At 47.0% G+C, this 12,475-nt stretch overlaps 1 protein-coding gene across 4 annotated transcripts in view; it reads left to right on the top strand.

Moving 5' to 3' along the window:
• Positions 1 to 6,562: 6,562 nt before the first annotated feature.
• Positions 6,563 to 12,475, top strand: part of LOC119455329 (transmembrane protein 50A) — a 144,485-nt gene continuing 138,572 nt past the window's right edge. For all 4 annotated transcript variants that reach the window (XM_037716722.2, XM_037716721.2, XM_037716720.2 and 1 more), the window contains exon 1: positions 6,563 to 6,760. In XM_037716722.2, coding sequence (XP_037572650.1) covers positions 6,662 to 6,760 — 99 coding nt within the window. In that variant the 5' untranslated portion in view covers positions 6,563 to 6,661. The remainder of the gene's footprint in view (positions 6,761 to 12,475) is intronic.

Below are 12,475 nucleotides of genomic sequence, written 5' to 3'. Positions count from 1 at the left end.
TATGTGTGTGTGTGTGTGTGTGTGTGTGTGTGTGTGTGTGTGTGTGTGTGTGTGTGTGTGTGTGTGTGTGTGTGTGTGTGTGTGTGTGTGTGTGTGTGTGTGCGTGTGTGCGTGTGTGCGTGTGTGCGTGCGTGCGTGCGTGCGTGCGTGCGTGCGTGTGTGCGTGTGTGCGTGTGTGTGCGTGTGCGTGTGCGTGTGCGTGTGCGTGTGCGTGTGCGTGTGCGTGTGCGTGTGCGTGTGTGTGTGTGTGTGTGTGTGTGTGTGTGTGCGTGCGTGCGTGCGTGCGTGCGTGCGTGCGTGCGTGCGTGCGCAAGTGTCATTGATATAGTGTACGACGCCGAATAGTCATTTCCGTTCGAATGTAACGCATAACAGCACTATTGAAGTCTCAAAGGTGAGTGACTGCCTGCAAGTGAGGACTGTTATTCCGAATGATTTTGCAGCCGGAGAGTCGTGGCTGTTGCACAGAGGCGCTGTTCCTGAGAGAATTAACGGACGGGTGTTAATAATTCCTACTTAACAAGTTCCTAGCTCTCATTCAATATAAGCGCCCCGTTTTGGGGCAGCCTGTAAATCTGCTAACTTGATTCCGACAAGGAAAACTTTCTTTGACAGTCTCACAATGTTTGCAACCGATTAAAACTGGGTGCCCCATGTGGTACGTACTTCTTCAACGAACGCAACAGATCTTCACATATCTCTACGTGTATGTGAGACATGCCGTTTCTTTGTTTCATTATGGTCGTTATGATAGTGCACTGGATAACTGAACGCAGCCGTTCAGTTATATATATATATATATATATATATAAGATGGTTTTGCCTGCTATGAATATTATTGCTGCGAATGAGAGTTTTATCCAGTATTCACTAATAAGTGTGTTTGTTACTGCAAACACGTGCGCTTATTCCGGTCGGGAGTTCTCACTTTTTCAATTATTGCATTTAGAATATTTGTTATTTTTTCCCTTATATATATATATATATATATATATATATACATCGTAAATATATAAGTCTATGTACCCTTTGATTTAATTACCTATAAATAAATTGGTCATTCTTCGCGTCACGCAGTAAATAAACCTGGTTTATTTCACTCTAATATTGTTTTCTTCGATCATTGTCCCTGATCAATATCGACCAACAAGAAGCGTGTCTAAAATGACACGATATCAATAATAAAATTTTCTTACGTAACCTTCATGGTGCGGAGATGCCATTCACTTTTAGAAGACAGTGGTAAAAACAGCAGTTCACCTGGCTAAAACTACATTTGGCCCCGGCCGTCAAGAGTCATGGGCGCACCGAAGCAACTAAACCATTAAAAAATGTAATGCACAGAGGTTGTGCGAGAAAAACTGGGCGTCCGCCAGCGTCCGCGTAGCGAACGCGCGCTCGCTAGCAGACGACGCGCTTGACAACGACCGCAAAATTGAAGACGTCGCGTTGTATAATCTATGCCTCAAATATATATGTTTGGCAAAATGATGTAAACATAAATTTGCAGTTGAAATAAAGCACTATTTTAAGAGCGTACTATGCGCAATCGGCCTCGGCGCCCGCAGCGAAAGTACGTTGAATATGCCGCGGAGCGCGTCTCCGCCCCAATCCAGTTCGCTCGCAGCGCCCTCGCACTATTTTTCCACACGCGGCGCCTCAGCGGCAGAGCGCCGTTCGGCCCACTCGACCATTGTCTAGTACACTCTACTGAATAGGTGACCCGTAAAACGAGCAATCGCAGGGAATTGTGGGGCGCACCGTCTGCTAGCAGCTTCCGGTTCGGCGGACGACGCGGCGGCATCGGCGGCATGCCCGGCGCACGTGTTTTTCTACGCGGTTTCAACTCTCAGTCGTCTGAAGCTTTCCGTCCGCTTTGTCGACCAGCAATGTCGTACCATTCATGCAGCTGATTTCTAGGTTTCTAGGCGCGACGATGACGTGCCAAGAAAGGCAAGGATGCGCTTTTATTCATAAAGAAACTGTGGTTTTCGTTCCGGCGGCCTTTTTTTGTTTCTGCCAGGTTTAGCTCTACGACATTTGCCGTTGCTTGCACGCACCGTCACTGACTGCTCTGCCTGCGAGTCAGTCAAACAGGTGAAAAAGTTATCGTTATCCGATAATTTATCAAGCGTATAGAAGCATTACTAGAAAATCGCGTGCTGAGGCGATGGCTACAACGGTGCATGCTGTTCTGTGATCGTAGCTAGAAACCGATATCGTCGGTATAATGGCGCAGCTAGCGCTGAAAATGATAACTTTGCGCGCTGTCAACGGCATTTCTCAGTCGAAACTCTAGGTTCATTTGAAGTGGTACGTAGTTAGACGTTCTCGCTTTTTTTTTTTTTTTTGTCAACAATGGCCGTATCGCCGTCATATTACGGCTGCGCATTATCTCTATCTGTGCTGAAGGAGCTAAGGAGGGCTAGTTGGTTACGAGTATTATGTATGTATCTCACTGTCTCCCTTCTAAATTCGCGCCGTAAAACCTCATTTCATAATATCTCTATATGTGCATGCGAGTACACATAGTTCTGGGTGCCTGAGTCAATGTTAGAGAAAGAAATATCCTGGGAAATCATTCCGTGTCGGCCCTTACACAGCTAATCACCGCCTGATAAGTGGCACTGTACGTTCATTTTCTTTTTGTTCACAGGTGGTCTCTGCCTTGAAACTTTGGGTAACAGCGCAAACAGACGACCACAAGAAGGGAGACACGTACACAGAAGCGCTTGTGTGTACGTGTCTCCCTTCTTGTGGTCGTCTGTTTGCACTGTTACCCAAAGTTTCAAGATGTACCAACTCGCCCAAAAAGAAGTATTGATGAAGGTCTCTGCCTTGTTACAGTTTTGGAAGTGGCAGCCATTCATTCCTCTGATGCTTGTGCACAGCGGACACAGCAATGGTTGCTGCAAGACAGTAGTTACATGCGTTCACCTTTAACGCTTGAATTTGAGCAGCCAACGGCTGAACAGCCGACGATGGTTTTGCTAGGCACCTGCAACCGGGTAATCTTCGAGTGGGACAAAGCCGGACTGCAAGCGCAAGTGGCTCGGTCAGCTAAGGCGTTGCGCTGCTGAGCACGAGCTCGCGGGATCGAATCCCGGCCGCGGGGGCCGCATTTCGATGGAGGTGAAATGCGAAAACACCCGTATGCTTGCGTTGTAGTGCATGTTAGAGAACCCCAGGTGGTCAAAATTAATTCTGAGCCCTCCACTACGGCGTGCCTCGTAATCAGAACTAGTTTTGGCACGTAAAACCCCAGAAAGAAAAACGGACTGCAAGCGCATCAATGGAATTAACGGCGAAGCGGTGGCGGCGGCTGCGCTGACTCGAACCGGAAGCAGCTAGCAGACGGCGCATCCCACAATCCCTCGCTATTTTACGGGTCACCTATTGCCGGGCACTGAAAGTATAGAGGAGGCACTGGCCCCATGAACCACCGATGAACCGCCATGTTTTGAACTTATGGGCTTCTGTGGAAGCTCCGCTGCCAGGCATAGAGTTTCACACTATAGTGAGAAACTCTATGCTGCCAGGTATTGACCCTTTTCGCGGTGATCCCGTGGGCGCTGCCATGTATGATCACGTGGTGACGCGTCCATTGCTTGCCTCAACTGCCTCCGTTGCCTCCTTGTTTGCAATGGAAGTGTATGACGCCGGCGCGGCTTAGAAAATCTCTGTTTTTGGAGATATCGTAGACGGTGACTAGGTGGACGACACGAAGCTTTGATCACAGCTTCAGAGAACATGCAAAAACGCTTTCGGAGCTGATTAATCTATATCCAAACGGTGCAAGCTGCGTATATGGTGCTTGATCTAAAAGCGGGGCTAAATATGTATTCCAAGCTATCCAAACATTACGCTTATGAATTTAGTCAGGATTAGTGTGTTTTGCTGTTTGTTCGGCAAATATTTTGAAGCAGTGGCTTGTCAGTTTCTGACTCAGTGAAGTTCCTCGGTGGGGCCGCTATCTGATTATTTTCTGCCTAATCGCTCGCGGGTGTGCTCAGTTCCGATAGATTTGTTCTTGCTGCGCACAAGGCTTGAAACGTAGCTGTTTTGTACACGGTAATACCTTGAAGCAAATATATATTACAGCTAGTAACTCGCTTACTCTTGTGGACCGTCACGAAACATTCAGCTTCGACCATTCGTGCGCCATCGGTGTAGTCCGTCATTTATTGTGCGTATACAGTGCGCATATATTCAAGTGTGCAATCATTCACTTATTCTTAACACGTTGGTGAAAGAGTGGGCGTAAGTTTCCGTGCCAGTTGGGGTAGATGAGTGCAGAAACTGTGCGCGAAACCTACTATGTCAGGAAGCGGCGCTACTCCCTTCGTCATTGTTTAACGAGCGGTACTCACTGTTGCCGACGTTCCTGGGATGAAGCCCTTTCTTTGAAGGTTATCGATACAAGGCTGGCGGATGAGCAAATTTCTGTATCCTCGAGGAAAGCCGTACATCACGAAGTGCCGGTAACACGTTCGGACAGTTGCATCAGCGGTCCGCGAACTTCGCCACACAGATTCATTCTATTCCGTAACATGCCAGTCACTATTTTTGCAGCCAACTATTGCACACTCTTCAATCCACATGATTCAATCTAGCATGATTGGAGCACAGTGTGTTAGCGAAAACTCAGTTGCATTTCCGACAGCTGATTGCACAGAAACAAGGTAGAAGCGATAATGGTTTCGTATTCGTGCGCGGTCACTGAGGAGAGATATGGCGCGCCGCCGTGAGCGCCATCTCGTTTCTCTAAAACAAACTGCTCCGCGAAAAGGGTCTTGATATTCGCGCGAGACTAAATACCGACCACAACATCGCCCAAGGTTAGCGGTATAGAAAACATCATGCTGGCAACTCTGGGCTGCTCTTTAAAACTAGCTCTTTTATGTACCCAGAATGGAGGCCGAAATTCCCTAGTCAAGTCGACCAGTTGAACAGGCGAAGTGAAACTCGCTGTGCATATTTTTTCGCTGCTGCCCATATGATTAATGATGGACCCGCATTATTCTGTTTATAATATATTCTGTGTTTGTTTGTTTTAGCCAGGATTGCGTTATCTCGCGAGCGCTCACATGAATTCACGGGGAGATTGTTAGGACTGTCAACAACTTCATATTCGGCGATGCCTTATGTCTTGTGTGGCATATGCGATCATTTGGATGAATCGTCTTGGTGGTGACGATTGTTGACCCTTTTTGTGTATGTAAGTGGTCGATTGTGCGCGATAAGGAATCGGTTATTCGCATTAACCTGTGTGTGTGATTATTTGACAAGAAATTTAGGTCGCTCCGCGGTAAAGCTTCAGGCTCCGTGTGTGTTCTCAAATTGCGCAATCTGTTCGTTCACATCTGTGCGCCCACTAACCTCATGATTCCAAAAAGTCACGTTAGAAACATGATCTTTCCGGTTTTTTTTTCTTTTTTTTTCTTTTTTTTTTTGACCAGTGAGTTGTTGCCGATTAGAGCTACGGGAAGTCCGCGTGGCAGGTCGAAAAAGTAAATCGACTATTGCAATGCACCTGTAGATCGTCAGCGCGTTTGTCAACGCAGGTTATAGGCTGACTTTATTTGAACTTGTGAATCGATAAGTCACGCAATGTGTGCTGCTATGAGATGCAGAATATGCAAAGGCACAAATGGAACCGAGATCGAGTTTTCTCAGACGTGCAAAATTTTTACAATAATCGTTCAGGTAATCCTGCTAGCTGAAACCATGCAGTGCTGATGGCATGCTGATTGCAAAATAAACTGCACCACCATAAGTTTAGCAACTGCCTTGCGGAATAGATAGCATTACATTTGCTAAATGTGTTGAGCATCGACAAGATCGAACGACCTACAGAACGCTGATTTGCGCACGGCAAGATATGTCAAGGACGGGTGTGCTGGGCCAGGGAAGCTAAGAAACCGCCACAAGAAACAGCTGGGAGGGCAGGTAGGGGAATGGCCTCGAAGTTCACGCAGAAACAAATATAGGAATGCTAGGCGCCGCCAAGCCGTTAAACATCAGGTGAATGTTGAAGAGTGCGACAGTGACTAACGTAACCGAAAATGATTTTAAGAATGGGGGGGACCGCATAAAAGGCGTTAAGAACGAGTCGAGAGAGCGTCTCGTCACGGCCCGAACACCAGACGGCCGTGACCAGCTGGCCTCAGCTATAGGCGACTGGTCGATCATAGCACTTACCCCGTCGTAACACGTGCTAACTTAGATTTCTCATGAATAAATGAAACATAGTTTCATTTCTCTTCAGAATAAGCTGCAAGTGTGAACCTTGCGCCCACGTTCATCTCCTGCGTGCACACACGTTGAAATCTGGCGCACGCACGTATACGAGGAGGGGGAGGCGATAAGAAGGCGAGCGCAGCACGCAGTCGCGTGACTTCACTAGGGACATCTCCGCCTCGCAAATCTAGGGAACCGCACAAGACGAGATCTGGCAACACTGGTGTGTTCAGGTGGGGAAGTCGCTCCCTTGATATTCGTCTGTTTTGGCCAGTTTTGGCTGTGTCACTCGGCGCCATCTGGCAACACTGAGTACGTATTGTGCTGCAGCTAGAGAGTTCTATCTGCAGCCAACGGAGTGGCAGCTGGAGCGGCGTTCAAGCACCGTTAACCATACTGTGTCGTACGGCCAAAAATAAGCATGGCTGGGTGCTTTGACAACATTCAGTTCAATCGCCCCGAATGGATGGAGCTCGGCGAAAAGAGAAATGCTATAGCGTCCATTGTGGCCGGATCTTTGGTAAGCTCCCTTGTCCTCGCGCGGGACTGTTTTGTAGCTGTTGCAAGACTGGTGCAATTTTTTTTCTTCTTTAATTAAGCTGGCGAATACCTGCGACTGCTTTTCTACAAAACGGGTGCATCACAGTGCGCGCTTTTGCGTAGGTATCTTCCCGACTTGGTACATCAGCTGAGCTCACTATATACATAAGGACCAAATTGATTACCATTGTCACACGTCGCATTGCCAATTGTTTGTCTGTTTTACTTGCATGCTGCTCTTATTTCCTCGCACGACGCTTTTACGCACCATATGACGCAGCGTCGTCGTTAGCGCCTTCGTTTCGGTCATCGCAATCAAACAACTTTCTTCCAGGGACCGTATTCTGAAACGTTCGCCTAGGCGAAATCAGCATGCGCGCTGATTGGCTGGTTGAGCAAATTGAATGACGTCGGGCTCAACCACCCAATCAGCTCATCCAATTTTGCTAAAACAGCCAATCGGCGCACGCCTGAAAGCGAATAAAGAAATTTCGCCTAGGCGAACGTTTCAGAATACGGCCCCTGCACGCAGCTGCGCGCGTTAGTTTCGTTTCTTTTGTTGTGTCGGGCTGTTACGTCCGATCGTGCGCACACATTCCGTATGAGCTGTCTTCGACCACTTTCGTTAATGGCGGACCATTTTTCTGTTTACAAAGAGGCAAGCTTTACTCTCCGAAAAAAAAAAAAAGAAAAATGGAGCCGGCAAGAATGACGAGCCGCAGTAGTGTGGCGAATAGTTTTTCTCTGCAGCTAGTCACAAATGTGCACAACAATTTTGACGTATATTTATGAAAAATTATATGTATTTGAGCTCGTGACCCGTATTTACGTTATACATTACACCATATAAAGTTCATATGTAACTGTAGGTATGCTTCAATTACTTGGTGTCTGTATTAACTTCATGACTACATCTTTCTGAGACAAATTTTCAAGATTCTGCTTACATGCACAATGTTTTATGTATGTCAGTCAGAAGGTTGTATTAAGGACTGCATGAGCATTTCAAGTGTGCGAATAGTGGAAAACGAGAAGAAAGGGAACCGAGGGGCCCGATTTTTATTAATCACATCATGAGAAGCTAACAATACACCAAGGACAACATAGGGAAAATTACTTGTACTTTACTAATTGAATTAAAGAAATGATAAATTAATGAATATGAAAAAGGATGAAAAAACAACTGTCCGCAGGTGGGGAACGAACCCACCTGCGGACAGTTGTTGTTTCATCCATTTTCATTTCCATTAATTTGTCATTTCTTTAATTCAATTCGTAAAGTACAAGTAATTTCCCCTATGTTGTCCTTGGTGTATTGTTGGCTTCTTATGATATGACGAATAGTGGAAAGGCTTTCGACACAGTACAGCAACCCTCCTGCTCCTTAAGGTTTAACCTCCTCCTGCTCCTACTTAGGTTTAACTAACGCTACTAGACTAGCTTCAGTTGTAAAACTCTCCGCCCATGCGCTTCCCGCTGCTGTCGCCAATCCTTGCGCATGGTATGGTGGCGCGCCGTTCCATCGCACTCCACTGCAGACGCCTCGCCGCAGCCTTGAGCTCGTGCGGACTGGCAGCTTGCGCGTGTTTCACGCTCGCTGGTGTTCTCCCTATAGTGCGAATTAGTGATACCATGTGAAATCGGTATCCACCTACAGCGATAACATATATCGGGCTTGTTGGTTCGTACTGAAAGAACGGTAAACTGCATGATAGGAAGAAATGCATACAATGAAGCGCAGAACCTGCGTTTTTAAGTGTCGTGTGTTTCTTCCTGCCACCTAAACCTTTCACGCAGTTTACTTTTCCCATACAGCAACTTGGCACGTTTTCTCGCTGCTTTTACTTGCTTAACGCTTTGGTCTGGGGCAGTTATACGGCAGCTAGCGAGACCAAATTTGTTATCCACAAAAATAACAGCACAACTTTCTTGTAAACCATTGAATGCTTTATTAAAGAAAACGAAGTAAAAACAATGGTACGCCCTTATATATAGCTAAGACTTAAACTGTCACAAGGGACATAATCTAGGCAAATGATTTGGGCGTGGAAACCAACTCCACCTACAGCAGCTTGGCACGTTTCCTTGCTGCCATTACTTCAAGACTGGATCCCCGCCACTGCTCCAGGAACCTTGCCTAAGAATGCATTTTTATGCAAGGTATGCGTGTATGCATGCGCGTGACTAAATAGAAATTAGCGTAGCTTGCACAAGTGGCACAAAGCTAAAGAAACAGCGGAGCTGATCGGCACCTAGCTGGTCCTGGCCTATACGGGTTATGCTTTTCCGGAATTTATTGGCTATCGCAAGGTATAGGCCACGTATTTGGGCTAAACTAAGCACTACCAAGTGATCCCTAGCATTTTCCGGAATTTATTGTTTATGGATCAATTATCGATTAGCTATTGATTGGCTATCGCAAGGTGATGCGAGGCACAGCTGTGTGCAGTGACGTCATCGCTAGGCGAGTTTTTGTGAACACTACGCGGGGAAGCAAAAAGCTTAAACAGTTCCGCTGTTAAAAATTTAATGATGTGTGCACTCAGTTCGTGAAAGCGCAAGGGGCACCCAACACGGCTCAACATATTCTCTGACAGCTCTTCTAAGATGGCCCAGAACAGGTCACCAAACATCTTCGTTTGTGTTTTTTTTCCCCGGTTCGACAGATACGAGGGAAGGTGCACGAACACTTTTGGCACCGCACCCTCGGCAAGTGTTCACTTGTCTCGTGGCACCTCAACCGTCTGTCCATTGATAATATGCACAGACACTTTAAGATGTCCTGCTCATGAAAGTGTAAATCACACACCATGGATTTCGCAGAGAGTTCCCGGTCGGCGCGAGGAATCGCTCTGTTCAACGCCGAGCGAAGTGTCGCATTGCTGGGAGCACACAAGAAGTGGCGCGCCGAGCTGTCGACATCGTTCGATAGCCGCTTGTTGCAGTCAGGAATGTAGCACGTCGGCATCGTCTGCTAATATCCTTAACCAACGCGGAGAAGGCTAGTTTCGCGGACGACACGCTTCCTGAAATCCGTCGTCAACAACCAACCACAGAATACACCAACGCTGCACCGCGCGTTTCGTCCGGCCAGTTCGCGTAGCCGGCTACTGGGGAAGTGAAGCTGGGTGCGACGGCAGCGCCATGAAGGTGCGGGTGGGTGGCGGTTCTGCGCAACGCCGCCGAGTTTTACAACTGAAGCTAGTCTAGTAACGTTGGGTTTAACCGACTGGGTGTGTCGTTATCTATTTAATTAACTGGATGCGTTATTATCTCAAGTCATTACCAAAAAGTTGCAGTTAATGGCCTGGAATCTGAACTCGCTACTGTGCACCTCAGGGTTACTGAAATCCTTGCTTTTCTTGTGTATATCGCCAACATAGCCCAGAGTGTCTTGTCAACAATTGGACTTTATGCAGATTAAATTGACTTTGAAATGCAGAAATTGATCTTTTAGGTAGTGCCACAACCTTACGGACGCACCTCAACCACATCCATTCACTGTGATATCTGATAAATGCAACATGAGATTGAACCCCTCAAAGTGTAATTACAACTGCTTCAGCCACAAACAAACATGATCAAATTTAATTACCACTTAAAAATATAGGTACTGGTTATCTTACACCAAATACCATACACGTCAGGCAAAAGGAAAAGATATGTACAGATCCAACGTGTGTGCAGTGAAGCCTTAGTGAAGTTGAATCCTGTACAAGTAATGCCAGTGTGTTTCATCCTATGCAGCCTCATGCATTGTTTATATTTATCCAGTCCTAATGTTATGCAATTTTATGTTGATGCACTACACCGCTCACAAGCCATGCCATAATGAAAACACCCAGTCAGGCGGATGCACAGCATGAGACGAAGTGCTCCCTTGACTTCCCCATCCGACGTGCCAATGTACAAATGTACATCGACAATGTACAGCATTGGGCCCTGGCCAACCTTCTCGTGCTAAACACTTCAAACAGTAGCATCACGCGCTTTCACAAGCGAGGTGCATGCAAGCCCAATCTACAAAGTTGCCGAGACCCAACTGACTGCCACAAACCCTGTCACCATCTTCGGGGTCATGCCCTCAAGCAACTTCTCCGTACACATTGCTGGTATCGTCACTACGGTTTCGCGAGCCATTGGCTTCATATCTCCAACCATAAAGAACTGCGTGCCTGCGGCGCTATGTGTACTCTACACCGCATTGGTCCTTCCCTTATTTTAATACTGTTGTACAGTCAGGTACCCTCACCAACCTCACCTAATCAACCATCTTGAAGGCATACAGCGCTGGGTTTTGCGCATCGTCTGCGCTTTAGTTCACAGCATGGCAGAAAAGCGATAGCCTGACTTTGGGCTGGCGGCCTCTGGATGAATGATGAAGGACATTCAGAGTCCGCAAGCTCTGCAGACTTTTTGATGGCTACCTCCGTTGTTTACCTCAGTGCGCGTCAACAAAAGATCCAGGTAACCTGAGATGCTATGTGACGTGATCGTCTAGCACCTCTGGTTCTGTCAAGGGTAGTGGTTTGGGGCAGTTGGTTTTCCATAATGTTAAGTGGCGCAGCGCAAAGCAGGGCAGAGGGACCCGGAAAAGATGAGGACGTCTTTTTCGTGTCTCTCTGTCCTGCTTCGCGCTGCACCACTTTGTCAAGGACTTTCTGTTCATCCCTGCTGCTTTGCTTCATGTCCTTCATGTGTTGTCATGTCCCAGTGGTTTTGCGCACTGCGCATTTCAAGGCTGGACATAGAAATGCCCTCCCTCCATGTATGACCCTCCCCTGATCCCTTTTCTAAGTCTCAATTAATGCTTCCCTACTGCACTTTCCCTCTCATCCCATGCTACCTCATTGTGCGTTCATTTTGTTTGTTTATTTTTCTTTTCTTAGTGGCAGGTGCAAGGGTTCTTTGCTTGGCCTAGCACGCCACCTAGCGCAAACTCCCCCTTGTGCACACTGATGCACGTCGAGAGAGAAGAATGCTGATGTTAGCCCATAGTACAACACATCTCTCACTACATTTAAGGATTCTTGTCACAGTGGCACATATCCATTCTGGAGCACTGACCAAGAACAGGCACATAATCAATGGATAAATCAGCAAAAATGCAGTTAATCAAAGAATCCATTAAATATAATGCGTCATTTCATTAACAGCTTGGTGTGCTTCTGAGATATGCGTGAGCCAACACTATTTGTTCAGGTTTTATATAGAAATTATTTTTTTGCTGCATAGAACAGAGGTGTCCTTACTCGCACTACTTAGTTGGTCAATATGCAAGGGCTCGTCGGTTGTCGTATCCACAAACACATACGGCTGAGATGACCTAGCAGCCTGTCCTGTCGTATCTGTTGCGTCTTTTTTGCTCCATTGATTTCCTGAAGCACCCGATCTGCGTCAGCAGGTGTTTGGTGTGTTGCGACACCGAGCACATGGGGGTCAGACCCTCCTGCAGCTAGTCGCCTTTGCCGAGAAAAAGAGGATCCTGAGGGTTGAGCCGGTGCCGAGCATTTGGATCTTTATGGCCCTTCGGCAACACACCTCTATGATCTCCGCTTCACATACAGGGCACCCTGTTGGGACTCGTAGATGGCAACATTTTATGGGATATTCTGGAAGGGGAAGGTATAGGCAATACCGCTATTGAGGGAGATTTACCGAGAAAATACTGTTTGCGCTGAATGGGAAGGTATGA

The sequence above is a fragment of the Dermacentor silvarum genome, chromosome 6 (genome assembly GCF_013339745.2).
Source record: "Dermacentor silvarum isolate Dsil-2018 chromosome 6, BIME_Dsil_1.4, whole genome shotgun sequence".
NCBI classification, from domain to species: domain Eukaryota; kingdom Metazoa; phylum Arthropoda; class Arachnida; order Ixodida; family Ixodidae; genus Dermacentor; species Dermacentor silvarum.
This window is presented reverse-complemented; position numbering and strand designations above follow the sequence as displayed.